Source organism: Pelodiscus sinensis, chromosome Z, assembly GCF_052426305.1.
Source record: "Pelodiscus sinensis isolate ZL-2025 chromosome Z, ASM5242630v1, whole genome shotgun sequence".
NCBI lineage: Eukaryota > Metazoa > Chordata > Testudines > Trionychidae > Pelodiscus > Pelodiscus sinensis.
In genome coordinates, this window is record NC_143085.1 from 31,502,013 (window position 1) to 31,529,377 (window position 27,365).

A 27,365-nucleotide genomic window follows, 5' to 3' on the forward strand; every position below is an offset into this window, starting at 1 on the left:
AACCCCCAGATTCTAAGTAATTGCTTAAAATAGATAATAGTTAAATGTTATTTTATGGAAAAAGCACAAGTTTTCTAAACTACATTCTCATTTTTCAATTAATTTTTCTAAGTATGCATAGTGATTTACAAAGCTGACAAATCAAACAACATCTAAATGAACTAAGTTTTCATGTAGCTAAAGTAACAGGTTTCTTACTAGAACCTTGATGCTTGAGAATCAACCATTTTTTAAATTATTTATATGAAAACTCATTTATTAAAACCTTTGTACACAAGAACGAAAGTGTATGTGCAGCAAGTTTACATACAGAATGATGTTACAAAAGGTAGAAGTGGGGCTTAAAATTGACCCACAATTAATTTATAAAAAATATCCGAAATGGTGAGGATAATGCTGGTAATCCCTGATTATTCCCATCTGATTGCCAGGATTTTTAATATGGAACAATTTAAAATATTGGAATTAAAAAAAACTGTAATATATTAAACTTATCTACAGGATAGCTAGCAAATTGTAGAAAGAGCAGACTAATATACAAAGGACAGATAAAAACCACCATTCCACCTGAAACTCACCATCAATGATAGTATAAATTTTAACCAAAATATTAAATAGCAATCTCATTTTTTAAAGAGTTTCATGTATCACAGAGTGTAAAATACACTGAACAAATAAATCAGTAGTTCTTTCACCCCTTAGTGGAAGGTTTTGATTTAGCCAAGTTCTTATGTATTGAATGGTCAGCATTGATCTTGGTCAAATGGAAGCCCCACATGAACTTAAAAACAAATAAAAAAACCTCTAGGGAAGAACGCAGAAGAACAATATTTGTCCACTTTTGACTACTAAAGTTTCACACAAAAGGAAACATGAGATTATCCAATTTAGTGGATAGCTTCTTTTGGGGGGGGGGGGCACCATAACATTTCAAAGGAAGACCAGTTAATCTGAAGCCTTTTTGTTTTTTTGCTGGTTTCTTGGGGAATTCTTTAATACACTCCGTATTCGAAGATATACACCAGTTGATTCTGCCATGTTTTCAAACTCAAATGGTGTTATTCCTGCTGCAAACTTGCTCATATCTGGAACAGGATTTGAAATTTTTGTAGATGATTCAGCACTGGTGAGCACATGAGTAATATCTTCATTTCCTCCATTGTTAACATCACATTTTGAGCCTGTAATACTGTTCTCCAGCATGCCTTCAGAATCCACATGATCAGTGCCATCTTCCTTTAGATCAAGCAACACATCCCCTGAATTAGTGCCACTTTTAGAATGCTCAGTTCTGGATAACTGCACGCTAGTTTCTGAAACCCCAATTTTCATTCCAGCCAGCTTCTCAGATGTTCTTCTTTCTGGAATAACGTCCGGTTCAGTTCTAGATGGTGATGATGTAACCGAGTTTCCAGTTAAAGGTGTATCAGCAGGTATATCAGAGTCACTGTTTGTACTGTCTGCTTGCTCAAGTGCAGCCCAAATCAATCGCTGCTGCTCCTCAAGCTCTTCTAAGGTTAAAGTATCTTCATCCATGGCTGAATCCCCCACTCTTGGCTGAGCAGAATCACTGGAAGGAGTTGATGCAGGAGTACTCCTGCGAAGAGAGGCAGTTGGTGCTGGAGGCTGAGGGGATGCAAAGTTTGGTGGAGTACATGGAGGAGTTCCTCGAGGCAATGGGGGTGGAGTTGCAATTAATGGAGATCCAGGTGGAAGCGGAGGTTGGAACTGAAAACTGTCACAGGCTAGAGAGCTATGAGGCATTTCCAAATCTAAAATTAGAAGATTAAATAAATCTCTATTAGTAGCACTGAGATTTAATTCCTACTTGACCCTACTTTTAATCAGATTTCAAATCTAAAAAAATGCATTCTTTGCTTAAAGACATTAAATTATTTTTCTCAGCCTTTTGAACCCAAGCATTAGCAGATATGGCTATAGTTCTATCAGCCGAAAAGCCTGTGTCAAATTTTGGCAAGTCCCATTATCCTTGGAACTTGCCATACTGAATCTGCCATTTTGTATTCCAGAGGGAACCTTGGTGGCTGCTTTAAAAGCTGTAATTTTAAATGCTCTTGAGTATGGATAATACTGAAAGACATTTGAAGCCAAACTTAAAAGATTTTAGATTCAAGGTGTGTGGAAATTCCCTCCACAGTATGAGGGAATCCAGAACTGCAACTGGAAGAACTGTTACAGATCATTCTCAAATTTGATTTCTTAAAATATTTTAAATAAGGCAAGTTTTCTGGTCCTTTTAAAGCTTTTCTTATTCTAATTGCTCCTAACCCCCGCCCCCTCATATCCAATACTCACAGGTTGTCAGAATGCAGAAATTTAAAATAAACAATTGAATTTAGCTCCTTCCTCTGTTTTGTCTATTATATTTTATTTTTGCTTCTTTTAAAACTGTTAATTCTTCAGAGCAGGAAATTCTTTGGGGCTTATTCAGAGTCAAAACTATTGGTGCTATATACACAGAATTCTTATTTTTACACGTTATCCCTTCAATTGTATTATTTCAGTACATGTAAAATCATATATAAATATCAAATTAGAGCATTCCCTGAATGGTAAACCCAACTGATTAAGTCCTCCTTCTAATTCCAGAGAGAATTAGGAAAACAAATTGTTTAATTGATTACAGACGCTCCCCGAATTACGACCATCTGCACTTACGACCATCTGCACTTACAACCAAAGAGGCGTAAATGCGGATCTAAGTTACGAACAGCGATCTGTGCTTACGAACAGCGCGGTCGCCATGTAACTCTATGGGATCAGAGTTATGAACACTTCGAGTTACGGACCAACACTTGGTCCGTAACTTGTTCGTAACTCGGGGAGCGGCTGTATTCAGATTTTGCCTTCAAGCTTCCTTATATTGAATATTAATATACAAACACTAAAACATGTTAGCTCAGAGTATATTTTTAATCCTGTTTCTATTATAGGAATTTTCTAAAAGCCTCTAACTAATGTATTTGTTATCACAGCATCCCTCTGAGGACAGATTATTATAATAATCTTTTTAGAGATGGGTAACTGAGGTATGAAGAATAAAAATGAGTTGACCAAGATCACACAGAAAAATCTATGGCAGAAGAAAGACTGATCCGACATCTCCCAACCCCTAGGCTGAGTGCCCAAATCACTGGATCACCTCTGCCTTTTAAGGGTGAAAGGCAATTACATTTCTATGCCAACTTGATTGTTGGTTTCTCCTGAAAATACCAACAAGGGCATCTGCTGTTACGAGAATACTTGTCCAACTCATGTTTCTTTGGATTATTAAGTGACCCAAATAAAAATTGGGAGTAACAGCCTACAGATTCACCTTCCTTTGGGCTGAGCTATACCTCTCACTCTGTTGCAATGAGTGTAAAATACTGACAAAGAATGTTTGAAAATTATAGAAGGCCCCACAGTTGTCCAAAATACTCAAAAAATATGGTTAGTTTTCTATGTTAGCAGAACAGTTATAATATCTTGCCATACAATTAGATAATGTGTTAGTAATTCAGTTACTAACTCAATTAATTGAAATACTGATAATCATGGTAGCATTGAAGTTCTTACATGAAATTACAGGAAATGAAGTTCACATTTCACTACAGAGTAAAAATAAAGTTATTACAAAACTATAGTATTAAAATTGAAAAAAAATTATACCAGAATCCATGTCCATATCAGTTATTGATACAGCAGAATTGTCTCCTTTTAGCTTCTTTGAATTGTGAGAACTTGACTCATATGCAGACCTTTTATTGATAGATTTTGGACTTGGCTGAAGAAAAGTTAGCCAGGAAAACAGAATATGAATTAGTATTATTAAGGTACTCTTGTGTGATATAAAATGGCAATATTTTCTCTACTAAAATCCTCAATTTGATAGGGTTCGTTTTATAAGCAAAACAATGAGGTGTCAGATAAACGTGAAAGGTTTAACATTCTTGAATGAAAAAACAGCAAACTTGTTTGGTTTTCAGTTGTGAATGAGAAAGGGGTTTTGTCTGCCTCCATATCAGATCCTTAAGAACATTCCCTTTCTCTGTGCTTACACACCAGGTTTCAGGAAGCCACCATACCACATGAACGAGACATTCCCTTTGTAGCCATCACATAGGAACCATTCTTTATCTGTAGAACAACTTAATGCTTCATTCTCTAGCCCCATAAAAAGTCTTGTCTATTAAAATGTCCCTACAGGTCAGAAAAGAGGAGACAATCTTGAAATTCAATTACTGTTTGTTGCGTGAAGCAAGAAACAACACTAGGTTGGAGCTAAACATTTAGATTAAGGTCGCAGAGAAAGTTATGTAACAAGGTAGCCACATATATTCTGTAAACATAGTATTTAGCTCTTCAACCAAGAAACATCTGAAAGCATGCCTATGATAGTCAACTACAAGATGGACTATTAGACAAGAATGCAATTCAGATATAGTCTGCATAAAATTTAAACAATATCCAAATTGAATTAGCTAACTGTTCCTACAAACCTTAAATTTGTCTTTTAGCATTGGGCTTAGAAGATAAGATAAAAATAAAGAGTCCAAGTTGTTTTACAAGATGGTGGTTTTTTGGCCATGAAACAGGTGGCCAAATAGACAAACGAATATAGACAAGAATGCCCGTTTATTCATAGGGCTAACCTCTATTCTCGTAAACTGTTTTTGGCTATTGTACTGAAGAAACCTCAGGACTTCACACTAATACCTAACACCTATTAGCCACCTCTGGCCAAAGCTGGAGGTATAAGCAAGAGACCACTGACAACTGGTAAAACCAATAGAGAAATACAAAAGATTCTTCCAATTTTTCATATGTAAATGTAACAAATATATTCACCGCCTGAAAATTAGAAAGGTAGCTAGCAAAAACATCCTTCTGATGAGATGGCTGCATGGGTATGGAACCAAATATCCTCCATTCCTACAGGAAAACAAATAAAAATCAGCAATAAAGCTAGACATTCAGTAAGATGTGGTTAATAAATGCACATGCAATTAAAACATACAAGATATGGACTGAGATTAATCCAGAAATTTGTCTAATTAGGAATCCTAAATATGAATTTTTGGCAAGAAGAGGTGCTCCATTCCAACTTGAAAATATAAATGACTGCTTCACAGAGCTGTTTTGGGTAAGAAACCACAGAACCACTTTAATGAGATTTTTTTGAGCCATTATTGCAAATCTCTTATTCCAAGTTTATAGTGTCACTGTTAAAATTTCTTCTCATGAGGAAAAGTGAACATAAAGAGCTATATTTTGAATAAAGGCTTTCTAATTACTAGTAATAATTATGTTAAAACTATGAAAATACACTTGAAATAAAGAAAACGGAGGAAAAGCTACCTAAAGAGGCCATTAACCACTAGACAGAAAACAGTATAAGGATTAGAAAATTATTTAAGGCACCTTTCAATATCAAGGCTCAACAGGTGCCTATTTAACTGGTTTCTTGATCTGCCTCATTTTGTCTGTTGGAAGATGCATTACTGAACTTGTGTGTCTCAGCTCCTAAAAGATATTCTTTTGATGTAGTTTTTGTTTATCAAAGATTATATGGTAGAGCATTGCTATAGTAACAGTCACATTTCATGAATACTTTTTAGACATAGAAACTTCAGATTCATAGAAGTAATGTGCATTCAGCTTTGTTTGAATAATATTGGCATTTAAATGAAAATCTGAATATCAGCATAGGTGCACTATTATATAGAAATAAAGCAACATTATACATTAGTAGCAGTCTCCTGGAGATTTACTAGCATCCACAAAAATACAGACAGACTATTGCACAGGCAGGCTTCATCTGAGATCTTAATTAACTGTTACATACTAAAAAACTCACAAATAATGGATAATTGAATGCAAACTTATTGGCAGATCACCATCATGGTTTAAATAATCCACAAATAGGTAATACTGTTTTGTTTATAATACCACACCAATTGGGTGTGTTGCATATACACTTACATCTGAGATCCCACTTGGAGTAGACATATTAAAGCCTGGATAGTTTATTAACTTAGAGACATCATAAGTGACACATTTGTTTTGTTGATATGATCTTTCATCCTCTGTTTCACCACCAATAGCATCTATAACAGAGTATCATAAATGTTAAAATTGCTACCGAGGAAGAATGCTACAGAAAAAGTTGCAGCAGAAAGATGACACATTGCAAAGCTGAAATGCAATTTAGAGAAAAGTTTTACAGACAATGTAGCACAAATACAGTGGCAAATTCTCTCATTAGATATATACTGTTTCCACTGAAGTGCCAACTAAAGCAAGAGCAGCATTCTTATGCTATTACTGGTATCCTCACAGTATTTGGCTCGATAATATTAAATCTGTTGTTTGAGCCTCTATTCTGTGTCACCAATTTGTGTTTGCTCCTCTCAGGAACTTAAGACAGAACTGAAAGTCATTGCTATTTTTTGGGGGAGCTGTGAGAATTAGTCTTCATTACCTCAAGGAATTGGTACACCTAGGGCAGTTGAAGGAAGAAGAGTGGCATACTAGAGAGGAGGGTAGGGAACCAGCTTTGCTTATCCTAATTCCTTTGACCCTGGTAATGCTCCAATACAGTTTTCTTTGGGATAGCTACTTAATAGTGAGATATTTAAGGAGACTAAAATCTATAGTGGGGTGGCTATGTGGAAAAAAGTTTCTGCATTACAAGAAAATGTAACGAGGAAAGAGGAAAAGGGAGAGAATATTATTTTTAGAATATCAATACAGAAATAACAGCTTTACTGTTGCTAGCCACTGATTTAAAATATGAACTACACGGGATAGCAATTTATAAATGGATGTGTTTAATGAACCATTAATCAAGGTCTTCAGTTTGAAATGGGATGATAGGATACAACAATATAAGTAATCAGACTTATCAGGTTAATTTAAGTTTTATAATAAATTCTAAAATGTATACAAAACCTGTGTAAGGAGAGAGGATAGGAGAAATGTCTGCTAATCATAGGCTTTACTGATGCAATCTGGACCAACTGTCTTTTGTGAATGAACAGGAAGAACAAGTGATAAAAAGTAATGTTTCTCAAAAAGGAAAAAAGATGATTTTTTCCCATCATCTACTTCTCAAACAGGTGATATATTCGTCATAATAAATCAGGAGCTTATCCTATATTAGTGGTTGCCAACTTGTGGTCTGTGGACCGCGGTAGTCTGTGACGGTACTGCAGGAGATCCTTGGAAAGTTTCAAAATAAGGATCAGATCCATTCTTTTTCTTTTTTACTTGTTTCCCTCTTTTCCCTTTCTTTTTTCTCTTTTTTCCTCCCCTCCCTCTTTTTCCTCTCTTTTTTCTTGTTTTTCTTTTCTCTCACAGAAGTGGGGGGTGGGGGATGTCAATTAAATTTTAATAAATTGAAAAGGGACCCATATGCTCGAAAAGGTTGGGAACCACTATCCTATATCGTTACTACTTAAGTATACAGATAGGAAATAATCAGTATTACAAATAACAAAATTGGCAAACTATTCAGTAATAAAATGTTTTTTGTTTTGCCTGTTTTTTTACAAGAGAAGAGAACTTGGGTAAGTCAGGGAAGTTTATACAGAAATAAAAAGGAGTATAAAAGGGTAATAACAGAATTAATTACTGAACTTAGGAATATCACTGTCTCTTTCAAAAGCAACTAATCAGACTGCAAGCTAATAAAAGAAGTGTGATCAAACAAACACGTCTGACAGCAAGCCTAATATAAAACAAATAGCTTTATGTGAACTCCATGAACTAGTATCAGTGGTTTAAGAGATAGTGAGATCAAATGGACAAAATCCTTCTAACCGTGTGATTAAGTCATTTCAGAAAGAGCAGAGCAGTTTCACTATCATAGCAAGAAAACATGAAAGTTTCTTGTAGCAAAATCACTGTGTGTACGTGCGTTCTAATGAGCAGGATCACAGCTATAATACTAATTTGATAGTTTAGCACTGGAACTATTCTACTGGGAACCAAAACACTCAAAAGACATAAAGGTGGCCTGAAGCCTTAACATAGCAAAGATTAATTTTAAATTCACCCAGATCATAAGTTAACACAGTTGAAGATCCTTTTAAGATGTATGATTACATTTATGGAGAAATATATTAATGCAAGGCAATCAAATGAAGAGATTTATTCCAAAAATCTGATGCAAATCAGATTTGTGAAAGTAAAAATGAAGTTAAGAGTTACTAACTATATTTGTTTAATATAAAACATTACTTTACTCAACTTTAATGATATCTTACGGGCTACTTTTTTAAAGGGGACAAATTGATGATTAAACTTCAGATTCTGCAGAAAATTGCAGAAATTTTAAACTATCATTTTCAGTGCCATCTGAACACCACCAGGAAATTATAAAGCAATATCCTTATTTACAGGAAAACTTAATTATCCAAACATCTTGAAAAAACATATATACAGCCTCCAAAATTGTGCTAAGTATTTAGATAATTGAATGAATAAATGAAATTTTAAAATGTTTGTATTATAGAAACATAAAAAAAATCGGGATAACCAGAGTTCAGACCATAATTTACCATTATTTCAAATTACAACATGTATCCAGATTGGCTGCTGTTACATAATTAGAGAGATGAAATAGAGAATATAAAATGGACTGCTCACAACAGATGTGAAAAAATATGTTATTGAGGGCTAGTGCTATTATCCCAATTTCTATAGCTCAAGAAAAATAAAAAAAAATCCATTAGTTTGCAGTATGTCCTAAAACTGAAGTTTTTGCACATCAATAAATGGTCACACGTCCAATCTTAGGCACACCAAGATTAAATCCTGTGTCAGAGCCCAAGACCATTCAGAAATACTGACGTATAACCAAATCTCCTTTTAAATTGGGGCAGTATAGTGGGGAGGATAAAGTCACGCGCCTCTGCTGACTATTGTATGAATTTTTTTCCCCCCAATCTAACATATGTAAAATGCCAGGATGTCCAGATATGGACATCTCTCTCAGAAGGATGGAAAAAACAGAATAATCTAAAAGTAATTCTACTGCCATCTTGCTCATTGATTAGTGGCAATTATGAACCACAGTCAATGTGAAGCAACGGGCAAACATGTATGTACAGAATTTAGTAGTTTCATTCTTCTTTTAATTAGGAAGAGAATGTATTACTACCTCTATTAGCTTTCCTAGCTGTATACGACTTACCTTTTCCATCATAAAGTGCAAGTCCTGAATCCTCCAGTTCAGCCTCTTTGAGCCAACCTGGAGGGTAACCCAGCTGGCGCATGCGATATATAAATGGAGGAAGACTCTTATCTGTTACACCAAGTGCATCTTGAAGTTCTTCACTAGGTAGTACACAGGAATAACAAAACTCAAAAATCATCTTTAATATTTTAAGACGACTTTTAGTTTATTATTTAAGATTAAGTTACTCAGTTATTAAAATATCTAGCTATAAAAGCAAGATAGTCATCTTTAAGAGAAAAAATCAGGTTGTTTCATTTGTATATCTTGTACAGTTAATCCCTTGGAATATCCATTTGATTTATTATATTAGATGCAGAATTAAATTAAAGATTAAAGCGTTAAATGACCAATCAGAAAATTAGAAAGCTAAAGTTCACAATCTTACATTAACTTGCCTATACAATGCAAATAAATGGATGTATGTCTAAATCTAGATTCTCAGAAAGTTGCCTCTTTTGAGAGCCACAATTCATTTCTGGGTTTATGCAATGAAATTTATAACCTTTAAGATAATCTGTGTAAGAAAAATTATCCTTCCTGTAAAACTAGATTAAATGGAAGTGTTGTCTTCTTGTTAAATGGTGTAATGATATTTCAGATGGAAAAAAGATTTTTTTAAATGAAAAAAAAGTTTAATATTTGCAGAATCCAGCATGAATCAGTAATAATCCTAAAAATGATCACAAGAGCCACAGAAATGTGTTGTTTCCGTCATTAAAAGACTAACCTGAGGACTCAGTACATATAATTACCGGATTAACTAGATCAGGGAAACACTGGACAGGGTAGGATAATGAGGAAAGTTTCAGCATGAAAAGGAAAAACTTGTGGAATTTATCAACACATCAAAACATTTACAAACGGGATCTACAACTAAGGATACACTTACCAAAAGAATTAGAATATAGTATGTGACAACTTTGGTACACTACAAATGGCAGAAAAGCTATTTGATGTGTGAAATATAGCAATCCATTCAATGGAGACTGGGGTGAAAATACCTTATTATTCCTGGTTTAAACTTTCCAAACCTCTCTTCTACTTCCTCTGCATGATAACGCTGCTGAAAGTTCTGGTTACTTGCTTCACCACAGGCTTCCATGAACTCTCTTCTTCTCTCACTTATAAGGGTAGCATTCCGTGGCTTAAAGATAATACAGTTGGGAGATTCACCATGATGCAACTTGAAATTCAAGCCCACAATTCACTCAACCCACACCAAAATATTAAAAGCTGTCTGAAAGTTAGTCAACAAGAGCATAGAAGATATTATATATCACAACATCAAGGCCAGCTCATTGTTCCACTGAATGGAAGTTATAATAAAAAATAAAACCAAGTGAACTTTAGAAAACTGCCAGCTTCAGAAGGAAAGCTACAAACATGTAAGGAGCGGGGCTGTCAAGCTATTAAAAAATATAAATTGCGATTAATCGCATGTGTCTCCTCTTTGAAATACCGCAGCAGCGCTGCATGGAGCCCAGGATCGGCTACAGTCCCCAGCTAACCCCAGGCTCCATGCAGTGCTACCTCTTTGATGCACCGTGGTCACGCATCAAAGGGGCAGTGCAACACAAAGCCCAACATGAGCAGGAGTGCCCAGCTGATCCAGGGCTTCACATTGCCCTGCCCCTTGGAAATGCTGCCCGGGGGCCTTAAAGGGGCAGCACATTAGGAGCCTGGGATCAACTGGGCACTCCAGCTGATCCCTGGTAGGGAAATTAAAGACTAGTCAACCCTACCCCCCTTTTGCTGCCTGTATTAGATAGTGGCAGCACCAAGAAGCATTTCTCCAGAACCTGGCGAGTCCCCAGCTGCCCCTGGGCTCCATGGCAGCTGCTCCTTTAAAACGCCACCTCTGGCATTTCAAAGGGGCAGCTGCTGTGTAGCCTGGGGTCAGCTGGGTGCTCCCAGCTTATCCTTGGCTCCCCACAGCAGAGGAACGCAGGGTCAGCTGGGGACTCCCCAACAATTTCTAGGGAAATGCTGTGCAGAGCCTGGGATCAGCTCGGGACTCCCCCTTTAAAATGCCACCTCCGCAGGCAATTCAAATGGGCAGCCCTGGAGCCCGGGGTCAGTTAGGGACTGATCATGCAGCATTTCCCCAGAACCCATGGTCAGCTCCCCAGCTGATCCCAGGTTCTGAGGAAATGACATATGGAGCCAGGGATCAGCTGGGGAACCCTCAGCTGACCCCGGGCTCCGCTTTGCACTGCCCCTTTGAAGTGCTGCAGCAGCACTTCAAAGGGGCAGCGCAGCACTAATGCTTGAGATTAACATGTTTAAAAAATTTAATGTGTTAATCCTGGACTGCATTAATTGCAGGCGTTAATGCATGTCAATTGACAGCCCTAGTAAGGAGACTTTTCTTTAAAAAAGAGGGCTCACACCATTATGCCATGACAGGCTCATTTGAAATCTGATTTATATCTCTTAAGTTACAATTCTGACAGATATACATACAGTTATTCACCTTTAATAAAAAATGACCAATGTGATTTTTCTGAGTCTACAAACTTTGTTGCACTGAAATATTTTTTGGGTAACTCAGAGGCAATCTTTTGGATAGCGAGGAAAAGTTTACCTTTGGACAATCTTTCATTTGATGGTCTTCAGAACCACAATTGAAACAATGAGGTTTTGGCCTGCTTAAGGAAAGCATTAAATAAATTTACATTGTAAGCTTCTCTTTAAAAAATGTACTTTTGAAGTGCATACTTATTTTTCATTATTCTATTGCATGCAAAGATTTACATTAACTTGAAATCTAGTCAGTTTTAAGAAATATATAACTTGTGTACTACTCCTAAACATGCATCTTCCTCCAATTTTTTATAATACACCTCCTTCCCTATTTTCCTATTTAAAAATATTTCTGATGGCGTCAGGTGAAATATGTGAAACTAATTACAAAGAAAGCCATATAAAGTACTGTCAAATGCAAAAAATTAGAGACAAAAAAAGTTGAAATATCTTCAGATAAATTGGATTAGGTCCCTTTTTAGAAGACACTCACTATTATAGAACTGTTTCCTTTGACTGAAGTACTTTTTACTGAAAATTATATACTTATTTGTGTCAAGTTAATAGTGTGCTAGTTACTTTGCAAATAGCTAGCAAGGTAAAATCATGTTTCTGCCCCATGGACCTTACAATCTAGACAACCAGGGTTTAGGGGGCTATCAATCCTACAATGGAAGTACTGTGGGTGTTCCGGCCTCATATAAACTCATGGTTGGTTGAGGGAGGTGAAGAGGAAGGACAAGATCTCCTGGGACTAGAGAATCTGCTGCAGGGATGGGAGCAGAAAAGGAAGCAGGACCTGGAAAAAATGGAGGGGCTGTGGTGGCACGTGGGATCAAGCGGGGCAGGAAGACCTGGAGCGGATGTAATGGACCCAGTAGGTATCCTACAATAATCCTTCCCAGCTGAGCACCAGCTCCCCACATATTAGGCCTTGTTACCGCTCCTCTACTTTCCCATCTGTAAAGAGCTTCCACCATTCCTGCAGACAACACAAAGGCTGGGGCAAAATATGGAAGCCTAGCATAGAAGCATTATAAAAGCAATGTATTTGAAGGATTTAGTTAAAAGGACACTTCAACTCAGATAAGTCAAACAATTTTTTTCAGATGCTATTATTACCATGCTGGATTATTATAAGAGAACATTTTAGAAGTCTCAATTCCTTGCTGATATGTTCAATTCACTGAATTTCTCTCATGTAGGAAAATAAAATTTGAAACCAGGTTTTAATTTTGCTTGTCACAGATTCACTTTCAGGTCCTTAGCACTTCAGTGTTTAGGTTAGAAATGCTGCAAGAAAATACTTACTTGTCTAAAAACCAATAGTTTTATGATTTTTTTTAAAAATCCAGTAAGTGTTTCTACTGACAACCTGATTTTTAAAAGACTGGTTTTCACAAGACATCATATTTGGACCAAATTAAACTTTACTGTCCCTTTAAATTTCCTGTGCAAACCCTTAGTTTCCTGTGCATACTCAGTCACTTTTACCAATAGAGTAAGGGAAAGTAAATAAAATGGACAATCTAGGGTTTATTTAAAAGCTTTCATTTTTATGACAGACTTAAGGAGAAGGGAGGAGACATTTGTTTTTTTCAGAAGTTAGAATTCAAACAGATTTGATGCAAATTGTTCCCTCAGACTACTTTATCCATCATCTGGAAGTATTTATAGTGAATCGTGGTTGCAAATCTGCTTTTCTTTCAAAACCTAATATTTCCCTTGAATATGCAGTAGATTATAGAAAAGTTTAGCTTGGGAGGTAAGATCAGTTATTTCAGATGCTGGAAAAAACAAGGACGAGGGTCTCCTGGAATTTCAAAATGACCACTCTGCTGTCATTCTACTTTTCCTCACAATGGCTACACAAACTGCTCTACAATCATTTTTTATTAAATGCAGAGATGACAAAGCAATTTATTTAAAAAATACTTGGAACAAAAAGAACAAAGCATAAAACCAGTTAGTTCAGAACCAGTTGTTTCTCGCACAGTTGATTGTCTCTCTTTTCAGTATTCTCTAACAAAACAAAAAATATCCCCCAAAATTATTTCTAGTGCAAAATTTGATATTGTTAACTTAATTTAGGAACATAAAAAGTGATCTACTCACAAATACATCTCACCCTTTAATAGACACAATGCACATTTTAATATATTTAATCTGAAAAACTTCATAGTTAAGATAAATACAAACCTTTTTGCCTTTACTTGTATTTCTTGCCCATCCATAGAAACAATTTGGCTGAAAACTTGCTGGTATCTTAGATTTCAATAAGGAACTGTTACTATACAAAGTAGAATTTTAATCTTGTTTTAATTGATAGTTACGATACTTTAGAGAGAAAAATGTCATGAATTAAACTACAAGTGCATTCTCACTAATAAGTTACAAATCACAATTCCAATTGCACTCCATTATAAACTTAACAACTGAAATATTTAGTTACATTGTAACCTGTCAAAACAAACAGAAGGTTCACCAGGTAACCCTAAAGGGAGTCTTCTTTTGGTCTAGCTACTAGAAACTAAATTAAGGGAGATGTCACCTTTAATGAGAATGTCAAAGTTAGAATCATAGAGCTGGAAGAGACCTGAGGAGGTCATCAAGTCCAGCCCCCTGCCCACAGCATTTCTTCCTGCCCCCTGCAATGTCTTTCTCCTTTCTCTTACCATCAGCCATACCAAATCATACTTTTTCCATGTGAGGACATTCTTGGAAGCCACTAAACTATTTACACTGACCAGAACCCTAATTCTCTAAAGTACTAAATAAACAGTAGAGAAGCTGTGCTAATTTCAATTTCCTGATAGTTTATGAGAAAGCAGATGACAGGAAGAACAAATTATAGCATGATGTGCATGTAAAGGCAGATACAATAAATTAAGATTGGGTAGCTAAACAGATGGGCTCTCTCACTCACTGAAGGCACACTAAATTATTATTACAGAATTGTAAAGCAATAGGATAGATATTTTGGCCTTTTGGACAGTGAATGTGTCCCTGTAATATAGGATTAACAAAATTTAGAGATCTTAGAAACGATTTGTAAAGCTTTAAACAGACTTTGACCTTTTTGTAGGCAGGTACTGAAGGGAAAGCAGAAGAGCAGAGAACCACTTGAGCATTAAGTGTATGTGAATGGATTAAATAGTCCAATTTTTGTTTGTATGTTTGTCCTTCTGTAATCAAGAACTATCACCTGAAGATGTTCTTCTTGAATTTTGGATCTCAAATTAAGAGAAGAGAGGAACTGGAAGACTAGACTGAAAAAAATTCTGTTTAAACAGGACTTATTCTCCAAAAACTACGCAGAGGTCATTAACATTTAGTTAAAATAGCACAAAGTACACTTAGGATTTGTTTGCTTCTATTAAGCAATGTATTTATAGTGGTAAGGAACGAGAACTAATCACCAGAATTGCTCAGTCCAGATCATGCCATACATTGTACCAACAGCAATTCTTAGACTGACAGCAAAGCATGTTTACAGGCGTGAAATATTTCTTCACGCAGAACATGATTCCTTCAAAGGGCAAGTCCACCATATTAAACAACTTTGAAATAATACAAATAATTCTTCAGTTGACTTCAGATAAAAACACTGATATGAGCTAGTACAGGAGGCCCTTGCTTTACGATGACTCCCTGCACTTACGAGCTTTTCCATAAGTGGAAGGGGCCAAAATTGTCCGACTTATGTCCTCGGACCCGTATTTACAACGGCATATGATGCTTGTTGTAAATGCAGGCTCGAGTTACGATGCCCCTCCCAACTTGCAATGCTATCCCCTGAGCTGATCACGTCGCAAGTCAGGGGCAGCCTGTAGACTGTCACAGAAGATTTTCAAAGTTGAAATTAAAGCTATTTCTGCAATTTTGTCTGATTGTGTTATTTGGTTATATAAACAGAAAAAGGAATTCCATTTCATTAAACAGGATACTTGGGTATTTCCCATCCTTCTGTCAGCTGTGGATTTTCATTTAATATAGGTTGTCCCAGTTTATCAAGACAAAAATTGGTAAAATACAGAACACTTCCTACAACCTGTTGAAAGAGTCAGGAATTGGTCAGTATTTCAATCACATTATGTACATAAGTAATTTTCCAAGTATTATGCAGATAAAGCATCACAAATTCCAATGAAGTCAATCAGAATTACATTGCTAAAACTTTCTCTATCTTCTTATAAAGACACTGTGGACTAAAAGTACAAATAGAACTTTGGAACAACCATTGAAGAATATAAAGTTTAACTTACACTGAAAGCTTCCTTAATTTTTTTTATTGTATTAGAGCTGGCCACTTTATGGTCCTCTTCCAACAGAATACTGGATGGCTAATTTGAAAAGGCAAAAAAAATTACATATAAAATATCCTTAATTGCTGAAAATAAAATATAAATGATATAATTGCTGGTTCCAGCTTAGTTAACTATATGTTAGTATATGAAATATATGACTTGTTGGCTAGTGTTAATAACCCAAGAGGTGACATTGCTTTGATTTCTACTAGCTAGTCCCTTGGTGTCATGGGCTGGGAATGCTATGGAGGAAACATGCTCAGCCTCTGGGATGGCAAGGAGAAAGAGGATGATTAGGAGGAGAAGGAGAAGAGAAATTCCTTGTTTCACTTAACTGTCCAAAGGAAGTGGTAGTTAATGAATGGATTTACTTCTAAGACATAGGAAGACCTATCCCCATTCAACATTTGAGAAAAACGTACCATTTGTAAATAGTAGGAAAAAAAATTCGGAAATTAAGATACTCTAGCAGTGTAATATTACAACAAAAAGGAAGGTAAACCTCCAAACCATTATGTTTCTATAAACCCAGACTTTAAGACCAGAAGGGATCATCAGGATCATATAGTTTGACCTCCTGCACATTGTGTGTCTCTCCTATAATAGACGATAACCTCTGGCTGAATTATCAAAGTCCTCAAAACATGACTGGAAGATTTCAAGTTACAGAGAATATCCCATTTACACTAGTTTAAACCTGTAAGTGACCTGTGCCACAGAGGAAGACAAAAAAACCTTTGGGTCTCAACAAATCTTATCTGGGAGAAACTCCTTCCCAACAACATATATGGCAATCATTTAAACCTGGGGACATGAGCAAGATCCACCAGTGAGACATCTGGGAAATAATTCTCTGTAGTAACCTAGAGCTTTCCCCATCTTGTGTACCATCACCAGACACTTGTGATATCAGCTGCTAGCAGTCACACACTGGTTATATGCCATTGTAGGTAGTCTTATCATACCATACTCTCCATAAACTTATTAAGCTTAGTCTTGAAGCCTGTTAATTTTACCCACTACTTCCATTGGCTTTTCCAGAATTCAATCCTATGATTAAAAACCTCTCATCTGAAGCCTAAACATGCTGATGACCAATTTATATATCCATTTGTTCTTATGTCCACATTGCTACGTAACTTAAAAAACTCCTTCCATTTCCTGCTATTTATTCCTCTGCTGTATTTAGAGAGAAATCATATCGACCTGCACTCACAGCCTTCTTTTCATTAGGTTTAATAAGCCAAGCTATATGAGTCTCGTCTCATAAAATAGGTTTTCCAGGTCTCTGATCATCCTAATAGCCAGCCCTTCTTTGCACCTGTTCCAGTTTGAATTCATTGTTCTTAAACATGGGAGACCAGAACTGCACACAGTAGACCAGATGATGTCTATATTCTTTGAACTTGTATACCTGAGGCTTAACATTGAAGTGAGTCCTTTCTGATTCAGCTCTCTGTTGTTCCTCATATTTTTGAACTAAACTAGAAATAAAATCCTCAATTTCTTGATGATACTGCCTGCAAAGGGTAGAAATAAGAGAATACAACAGACTGAATTCCTGAAACTGAAATTATAAATTTTTAACGTGGTCTAATTAAGTTACTTTGTTCAATGTTCAGAATAAAAGCATTTTGTTCCCAACATTTTTTTTTCTATATGCATACATCTTAAGAAACAGCCAGTAAATCTACGTTTAATGCTGCCCAAGTGTAACCAACACATCACATCTATAAATAAGAAAATAAAGACATGCAAATGTGTTAAAAAGCAAATTCAAAACTGCAAACATCCTATTTAATACAGCTTTTGTGGATTTGAGATAGGGATGTTAAATTGCAGATAGTCAGCTAATTGAGTAAAATGGGGCAGCAGGGGGCTTCCTGGAAGTGGGGCCACAAGAGCACTGGCTGCCAGCCCTGCCTCTGGGAATTATCAAATAGTCATGTAACCTCATAAAATTTTAGCAGTTACATGTCTATTCAATGCTATCTAACATCCCTACTACAGACACAATCATTCCCCCTCCATCAATTTTTTCAGACTTTACAATACTTCACACTTCTTAATAGGCTGCTCTAAAATTAACAGAGAGAAACTATGAGCATCAGATCACGGGTTCTTTAAAAATTGTTTTGAAAGTGATGTATATGAAAACCAGAAAAAGTCTGACAGTTTTAAATGAGAAGTGTTAGTAGCAATTCAAAATATCACTTTAAAAAAATAAAAATTTTGCAGTATTAGTTACAAAGAAGTTAGTAATATTACACTTCATGCTAAATTTTAGCTTTTAGTACCTATTTACCACCAAACTCTGAGATCTTTATACTTTCATCTAGGAGTTTTGTTTATAGTACCTGTACTGTAAAATAGCAATGTAAAAATTCATTAAGAAATGTAACAGCTAAAAATCACAGAGGTTACACATGCTGCAGGCCTTGCTTATTTAAGCTTTATTCCGTAGAGATTGCAATGAAGCCTCCCTGGGAGCAGGGCCAGCAAAGGCTGCTGTCACAGCCCCAATGCCAGGGAGGCGGCTTTGCTGAGGCAGCAAAACCTCTCCAGGAGTGCAGCTGGTAGGAGCTGCTACCACTCTCACTCCCACGAATGCATTGCTATGAGCTCTGCAGTGTGTAATCCATGGCAAAGGGGCACACGCTTTGAAATGCCCTGGGACCCCAGGCTCTGCGCGGTATTTCAAAGTGGCAGCACCGCACGGAGCCTGAGATCAGCAGGAGACTCCCCAGCTGACTCGGTTCCGTGGAAATGCCGCACGGAGCCCGGGGTCAGCTAGGGAGTCCCCAGCCGACCACAGACTCCATGTGGAACTGTTGCTTTGAAACGCCGCAGCAGCTCCGTGTGGTACTGCTGCTTTGAAGTATCCGCTTTCCCCCCTTCCTTTGCTGTGTCGGTCAGATAGAGGCAGCAGAAAATGCATGTGCTTATCAGATAGTTGACCAGTTCTTAACATCCTTAGTCTATGGTGGGCCCACCTTGGGCCAGATAGCAGGCCTGGGTGGTGTGCCACAGATGGCAGCATTTCAAAGCAGAAACGCCTGTGTGGAGCCCAGAGTCAGCAGGACTTCCCACTGGTCCTGGGCTGCATGTGGAATTCCAACTTTGAAATGCACAGGAGCCCCCGCTGGGGCCTTTGTACGTTTTAAAGGAGGAATGCGGAAGTGCCTATAGACTAGTTGAGAAGTCAATGGAAATTCCATTGACTACTCAACTAGTAAATTAATTGATATCTAACATCCTTACCATAGACAGAGACTGTTGTGGCTGTCTTGTTGAAGCAGCCCCTGCCTGCGGTGTGGGGGAAGCTGGAATAGCCCTCTGCCCAAGGTGGGCGGGGAGCTGCTCCAGCCCCTACTGGTTAACCATTTATATTCCTACTGCAAAAGAGCAACAGCTATATTTAAAAAGGACACAATCAACTTTTAAATAAAGTGACATTTATATCCAAAAATGTACAAACTATGGTTAAACGTAATCCCTATTACTTATCCCTGGCCTTAAGATCAGAGAAAAACAGTTTTCAGTTTATTTTTGTGCATTTGAAAACACTTTGTATATAGTCTGTTTCACTATATTGTAGCCAGGTGAGCTTCTTGTCATGAACACAGAGATCTAGGGAACACAGATTGATATTTTCCCCAAGCCCACAAAATGGCAGCAGTGTAACCAAAACAGGAAGAAAAAAAAGAAAGGACAGCAGATAGGCATGTGCATAAAAAGGAAGGAAAGGAGAGGAATGACTACTTTGAACATGAGCACTGAACACTTAAGTTTTTTAAAAATAAGTTTCAGAACATTTAAAATATATTCCGTCAAACACCTTTTTACAAAAAATTCATCCGAAAGATGAAGCTGTCGGTGTACATTCAACATAGACCTTAATATACGTATGTTTGAGAAAATCAATCATAAAATGACTTATAGGAAAGTAGCATATCAGTTAGAATTGGGATATTAAAGGGATTTTGCTGTACTGAATAAGTAATCTGAAAAAGTCATCAGTGTACAACAGATTTATATTAGACTGTTGTAACAGAGAAAGGTTAATGCATGTCACTATTGCACACTAACAAATCAACATAGGCAACCTTAAAAGGCAATTAGACTTTATTAGCAGCATAATTTACTTACTTTGAAATAACATTGTTCATAAATAAAATCTGTAACAAAGGTCCATCTAACTTAGAATTGTCCACTGAAAGTCCACTAGAAGAAAAGAGATACTGTAAAGTTACTGCAAAATTATTTTTTTCTTTTTTTTGCATGAACTGTGTGCGCATCTCTGCACTCATTTTATCACAGCAATATCACTAGTCAAGAGAACTCTGACTTTCCTCCAGTCAGACACACAGGTAAGCTTGATGAACAGAAATGCACTTTGCTTTGGACTCATTCTGTTGTTTTAGGCTACAGTTCTCCCGCAGTTTAAATTCAGTTTCTCCACCTCAAGAAATGCAGAAGGAAATTTTAATAAGTTGCTTGAAACATTTTATTTCTGTCCTACTTTTCCTATTAATTGGCACATATATAACAAGCAGCAGTTTAACTCAAAATTGACAGATCACCACAAATAAGTAGCAATTATCAGATAATTCTTGCTACTCAGTTTCAGAGAAATCTGTTTTTCTAAAGGCTATGTCAGTTTTTATATAAAAGGTTACATCTTTAAATTCTATATATTAAAGTCTGAATGCACAGAGATAGTGTCTATAGCTGGGTTCCCTCTAATTTTTCCCATTCATGTACAGAATAAATGTTATTATATGTACTGAGGCATGTACAGATGTGCACCACCAGTAGAAACATATGCTGCTGTCTGTGGGCACTCTGAAAATCAGCTGGGCACAATTTGAATCTCTCCTGGATCACTGTCCAAGCATTCATCTTATTGGGAACACTGGTCAAGAGTGCTCATGCATTTTAAAAATTCAGTAACTGTAAAGACAAACAATAACTGAAACCTTTTCTAGAAAAGAGAATTGTGTATCTTTAAGGTGCTAGTTTACAAGTCAGTGATTATACAAGCTATCTGTGGGCTAAAAAGGGTTTGTGTTAATTATATTAACTGTTTAAATCTTGTATTACTAAGATTATGACTACCCTACAAGTTAAGTCGATGGTAGACAGCTTAGGTTAACCTAAGTATATAAGCATACACTCTACAGTATTTCTCCCACTGTTGCAGTAAATCCACCTAGATTAGAGGCACAAGGCTTAGGTCACCATAGTTTGAATGAAACAGTATCTGGGTTTTGCCCACAAAAGCTCGTAGATGGTATCACATGTTTTGTTAGCCTTTAAAATGCTACTAGATTATTTGTTGTTTTTTAAATGACTGTACAGACACTGCATTACAGGCAGTCCCCGACTTACGCAGATCCGACTTATGTCGGATCCGCAGTTACGAACACGGACTGCGGGACCTTGCGGTCCCACCGCCTGTGTACTCCCGGCGAGAAAAGCTGCTCCGCGTCTGCCTGGTCTGCAGACCAGGAAGACGCAGAGCAAAGCCGCGGAGGGGCTCCGGCAGCGGAGCAGCCCAAGCGTGCCTGGGCTGCTCCACTGCCGGACCCCCTCCGCGGCTTTGCAAAGCCTCAGGGGAAGCTGGCAGGGGGGCAGTCCTGGCGCGCCTGGGCTGCTCCGTTGCCCAAGCCCCTCCGCGGCTTTGCAAAGCCGCGGGGGAAGCCAGCGGCGGGGCAGCCTAGACGCGCCGCAGCTGTCCCGCTGCCGGCGTCCTCAGAGGCTTTGCTCCCCGTCTCCCTGGTCTGCTGGTCTCCAGCAGACCAGGGAGACGGGGAGCAAAGCCGCGGAGAACCCGGGTGGCGAGACCGCGGTGCGTCTCGGTCCGCCGCCCGCCTCTTCCTGGTCTGCTGGGGGGGAGGCGCAGCTAGTACGCTCCCCCTCCCCAGCAGACTAGGCTTTTCTCCGGTCGCCTGTGGCAGAGCAGCTGGGGCGCTGCCGGTTGGTCCCACAGCACCGCTCTGGGCGCTACTGGACCAACCCGGCAGCACCCCAGCTGCTCTGCCCCAGGCGTCCTGATTCAGCTGCTGCTGGTCAGTTTCAGCAGCGGCTGAATCAGGACGCCTGGGGCAGAGCAGCTGGGGTGCTGCTGGGTTGGTCCAGTAGTGCCGGAGCGGCGCTACTGGCCAGGCGTCCCCAAGTCAGCTGCTGCTGAAACTGACCAGCGCTGACTACAGGAAGCCCGAGGCAGAGTTGCTCTGCCCCGGGCTTCCTGGAATCAGCTGCTGATCAGTTTCAGCAGCAGCTGACTTGGGGAGCTTGGGGTTCTTAAGTTGATTCTGTATGTAAGTCGGAACTGGCGGTCAGTTTCAGCAGCGGCTGAATCTGGACGCCAGTTCCGACTTACATACAGATTCAACTTAAGAACAAACCTACCGTCCCTATCTTGTACGTAACCCGGGGACTGCCTGTACTTCCATTTCCAGTTGGTTGTCAGTTGGAACTGTGAAACTGATAAGAATGTCAATGTCTCTGCTATCAAATATAGAAGGAGGAGGTGTTCCAGATTGAGAGCCACAGCAATGCTCCCAGCATCAAGAGCCCAAGTTATGGTCTCCTCACAGAGAGCCTAGGTGCTACTGGGAAAGCCCCCAAGAAGCAGCAGAACTCCAGCTGGGTTGGGTATCCCACAGGGAGCTGAGTGCCTGGACTCTCAACCCAAATCTTTCCCACTACCTCTCTTAAATGACTGCAAGGCTACGTCTACACTGGCCCCTTTTCCGGAAGTAGGAATAAGAGCCTCCGGAAAAGGGCACTTTTTCCGGAGGATCGGGGCCAGTCTAGACGCTCTTTTCCGGCTTTTTTAAAAGCCAGAAAAAAGCGGCGGACATTTTTATTTAAATGCCGCGGGGGATATTTAAATCCCCCGCGGATTTCCCTACGACGACTCGTGAAATTTACATGCCCCTTCCGGAAAAGGGGCCAGTGTAGACGTAGCCCAAGTGTTCCTGGAGTGGATGCGGACCCCAAACAGGAGGAAGGTAGTTTGACCATGAAAAACTGCAGTAACTGCTGTAGTAGATGTAAACTGATGTAACATACATCCACTTCACAGCTACACTACCACAATTGCCTTAGCATTTCTACTTGGAAAGTCAATATTAACATACCTTGGTCGTGTCAGAATCTTCAGTTTTCTTCTAAGTTCTTGATGTTAATTATTTGTCAAGGAATACTGCTTCCCTCTAAATTAGTTATTAGAATCAAAGCATACTACCTTAAAAAAAGAATCAACTTTTACAATAGTTGTAGTGAACAATAAAAAGGATTTTGGACTCTTTCACTTACTTTACTGCACTTTATAAAGCAATTCATAAACTCATCAACAAACCAAAAAACAGATTATAGGGGGTCTACAACAAAGTGACTGTAAGAAGCTGGTTGGAAGGCGGGATGTTGTAATTAGATTAATCAACTAATCAAACAGCCAATGGAATTTCCATTTACTATTCAATTAGTTGATAAGGGCCCTTCTGCTTTGAAATGTAGCACAAGTCTGCCCAGCTGTTGCTGCATTTCAAAGATTGAAATGCCATGTGGAGCCCAAGGCCACTGAGAGACTCCTCCTCCATCAGAAAAAAGGGGGGGGGGGAGAAAAGGGTGCTGGGGGAAGCTAGCTTACAAGCTGATTCCCCCCAGGTCCAAGGGCACAGTGGTGGCATCCCGCCTTTGAAATGTACAAGAGTCCCTGCTGGAGTCCCCTTGCTGCTTCTATCAGAAAGCGGTAGCAAGAGCAGAGATATAAAGGAGTGCTGGAGGGAGCCGGCTTACAAGCCGGTTTCCCACATGTCCAGGGACACAGCAGCAGCATTCCACCTTTGAAAGGTATGAGAGTCCCTGCTGGGACTCTTGTACATTTCAAAGGGGAAGCACTGCTGGAGTCTGGAGCCAGCTGAGCTCCATGTTGCATTTACGCTTTTAAATGTATGGAGCCGGGGCCATCAGGGGACTCTGAGTCCCCTGCTGGCCTCCAGCTCCATGTGGTGCTTCCACTTCGAAATGTACAAGAGCCCTACGAGTAGTCCTGTGGCACCTTAGAGACTAACAGATATAAAGATATATATCATATCATAATCATATTATATCATGAACTTTCATGGGCAAAACCCACTTCATCTCATCTGAAGAAGTGGGTTTTTCCCATGAAAGCTCATGATATGATAACATATATATCTGTTAGTCTCTAAGGTGCCACAGGACTACATGTTCTCTTCCCAACAGAAACTCAGAATTTGCACTATGGAAAAGTTCTATTACTGATGATATCTTCTCTACACTTGATATGCATCCACAACTGATTGAAACAGTACTGCCATGGCAGAAGCTATAGTTAAAATTCTTCAAATAGAAGTGGCCAAAACAAGCATAATAGGAATAAGAGAAATCAATGCAGGAAAAGTCAAAAGTAAACAGAAAACTAAAGTATAGACAAGTTCATGCCTAAAACTATAACTTCTGAAAGGAAACTACCAGAAAGGACACGATAAAAAATAAAAGAACACCCAGAAATACTATATAAAGACAAATACACTAAATAAATACATACAAAACACAATTCATAGTCATATTTGGTCCAGGTACATATATTTATATAATTTCTCCACAAACACCTTCATCCACACCATTCCCACAAAGGGTAAAACATTTAAAAGGAAACACCAAGCACTTTACTCAGTCCCACAGTTTTGAAGTGTCAAGAATAGTTCATCTTCAGCATAAAACTTTAAAGAGGGGTTTTCAAAATCTCAACTACGGAAAATTAATTGGTGCATTCCCTTATTCTGGAAAATCAACAGATTAAAGATTCAAATAGGAATGTGTAGTTGATTACATGATTAACTGATAAACCTGGGTTTACTGGTTAATCCTATTAACTACACACAATTCTCCCCCTTGCTGGGGAGGGAGGTGGGAACTGGCTTTCAAGCTCTAGATCCATGAAGCTGCCTGCTCCATGCTGCTGCCTTTTTATCAGAGGTAATGGGATGGGAGGAGGATGCTCCGGCTCCCGACACTTCCCCCATGTGTAAACATGTAACCACTAACATTTCCAGTGGTTATATATTTACACAAATACCCAATAGTTAACATCACTAGTATCAAAATAAAAGTTTAAAAAATACTTTTAAAATTTACAACACAGATGATAAAGAAACCAATTCCACCACCAAAATATAACTGAAAGCTCAAGGCCATAGGGGATGAAGAGGAAGTCAGATCTTCCAGTCTCTTCGGTTTGAGGAAGAAGAGACTTCTCATATTAGATTAACTGCTAAGCCATATCGCTCACCTTCAGGTGATACAAGGATTGGACAATACTACTTTATTTAAATGTATCCATAAATAATTGCTGTTCATGCTAATTGCTTAACTTGGGGGGGGGAGGGGAGGGCGGGAGGCGCTTACATAAAAAAACCCCAAGTAGAGCAAGGATAGTATCTAACCCACCCCTTCAGACAAAAAAGAAATTCTTAAATTTTCAAAGCTTGAGACAGTGTAAAAAAACGTGACCCTCAAACCCTCGGATCTTTTTTACTTTAACATTCAACAACCCTGGGAATCCAGACTAGTTTCAAACTATGATGATTTGAGTTAGGACCAGCAATTCAGCATGTTTTTTTAAAAGAGAAATTCTTAAACAGCTCATGGAGCCACAGTTCTTTATATTCAAGTCCAAACGACATAGCCCCCTGCAAAAATCACAACTTGCCTGGGGTGGCAGGACGCACACGCCCAACCCCAACGAGACTCAAAGACCACTGACTAGCGAGCCCCATCGGGGGAGGGGGGGATCAGAGGGCACCTTCATGGGCAGCGGAGCTTTGCGAGAGGGAAACTCCTCCCCCCCCCCGGGCAACAGGGAAGGGGCGGCGCCTCGCCTTTGGAGGACTGCAGAGGGGCTGAGGGTTTGTGCCTCACGGGCTAAGGAGGAGACGCCTCAGGCCGACGGCGCTAACCCCAGACAAGCAAGAACCGAGGCTGCACCGGAAGGAAACCAGCAGCATCGGGGACGAAACTAAACCGCGGTCGGGGCTGTTCCCGGCCCGGGGGCGAACCGAAGCCAGGCCTAGCCCCCCCTTGTCAGGATATTCTCCGACCGCAGCTGCCGCACCATCTCCTCAGAGTCCCTCAGCCGCTCCCGCAGCGCCTCTGCGGCCTCCTCCTCCTCCTCGAAGCGAATGTGAGGCGGCTGCGCCGTCGGGGCCACCGCCTCGTCACCGTCCAGTTGCTCGAAGAGCTCGCGATCCCCGAAGTCCACCTCAGCCGCCATCTTAGGCTGCGGCAGGAAGCGGGCGAGCTGGGGCAAGGGGCAAAGGGCAGAGGTAACCGCCGCCTCAGCAGCTCGAGGAGTGAAGGGGTGGGGGGAGGTGAAGAGGGCCCTCCCATGGAACGGCCTCGTTACTGTAGAGTGAGGTGGCCTCTCAAGACTACAAATCCCGACATGCAACAGCACAAATTAATCACAGCGGGGGCTTATGGGCTAACGGCGCTTTAGAAGGTAGCGTTATGGGGGAGGAGGGAGTGAAGAAAAGCAAGGAGAAATGCATGTTGGGATTTCTAGCTTCCCCGTTAGGTTCCAGGCGGCGAGGTGTATGCTGGGATTTGTAGTCCGCAGGGCATCGCTTAGTAAACCAAACTTGAAGATTTTCTCTAGGCGGATCACTGCAACCTCCAGGCTGGAGGCAAGAGGACGAGTCGGCGTGTGATGGATCTTTCTTTGGATGAAATGTTGGGACCACCATGCGCCGCCCGTATCATGGAAAAGGACACGTTAAAATTCGCACTGCAGTGACACCCTATTTCCTTAATTTGCATCCTGCATTTTAGACTCGCTTGCCTTGACTCTTCTGTAAATAGGGCTGCCTGGGGGTAAATAACTGTCCTCTTTCTCTGAGAAGAATTATGTAGGGCAAGAAATAAAAATAACCCTGCAGATGTATTTGGCAGAACAAATGCAGCGATAATTGATGGCTCTTTACTCCATCTTCTCTCTGTAATCCAGTGGTTTTAAATGTCTGTTTCTAGTCTGAGAGGTGTAAATTGACCAAACCTGCTCTAAAACAAGTGACAAACCAGTACAGATGTGGAAGAAGGCAGTGGATATGTTATTTTGCAAATCAAAAAGAACTAACAAGACTCATTTTATGCTTTGATCAATTTACTTAAGCTCTGCTTCTTGGTTTTTAGAATGGAATCTTTAGATAGGGATTATCTACTTTTGTCTGTGTCCATCAAAATGAGGATACAATTCT

At 39.3% G+C, this 27,365-nt stretch overlaps 1 protein-coding gene and 1 long non-coding RNA gene across 6 annotated transcripts; one reads left to right on the plus strand and one right to left on the minus strand.

Annotated features, from left to right (window-relative positions):
* Positions 1 to 761: 761 nt before the first annotated feature.
* ZCCHC8 (zinc finger CCHC-type containing 8) lies at positions 762 to 27,365 on the minus strand. 5 transcript variants are annotated; one of them, XM_075898673.2, is made up of 14 exons: positions 26,201 to 27,365; positions 23,223 to 23,263; positions 20,224 to 20,298; positions 17,489 to 17,594; positions 16,033 to 16,110; positions 15,715 to 15,818; positions 13,967 to 14,032; positions 11,829 to 11,892; positions 10,246 to 10,388; positions 9,200 to 9,342; positions 5,986 to 6,110; positions 4,852 to 4,935; positions 3,673 to 3,787; positions 762 to 1,772 (listed from the first exon to the last, which is right to left on the minus strand). In XM_075898673.2, the coding sequence occupies exons 1-14, from the start codon at positions 26,381 to 26,383 to the stop codon at positions 946 to 948; spliced, it is 2,154 nt and encodes a 717-aa protein (XP_075754788.2). In that variant the 5' UTR covers positions 26,384 to 27,365; the 3' UTR covers positions 762 to 945. The 5 variants fall into 5 exon arrangements, with proteins under 5 accessions (XP_075754788.2, XP_075754789.2, XP_075754790.1 ...); XM_075898674.2 differs by having other exon boundaries at positions 11,829 to 11,889; positions 26,201 to 27,364; XM_075898675.2 differs by lacking the exons at positions 15,715 to 15,818; positions 17,489 to 17,594; positions 20,224 to 20,298; positions 23,223 to 23,263; positions 26,201 to 27,365 and having other exon boundaries at positions 13,967 to 14,057; positions 16,033 to 16,100.
* Positions 5,062 to 23,045, plus strand: LOC142818518 (uncharacterized). The gene is made up of 3 exons (XR_012896023.2): positions 5,062 to 5,146; positions 20,395 to 20,444; positions 22,601 to 23,045. It is a non-coding gene; the product is annotated as an uncharacterized LOC142818518 (long non-coding RNA).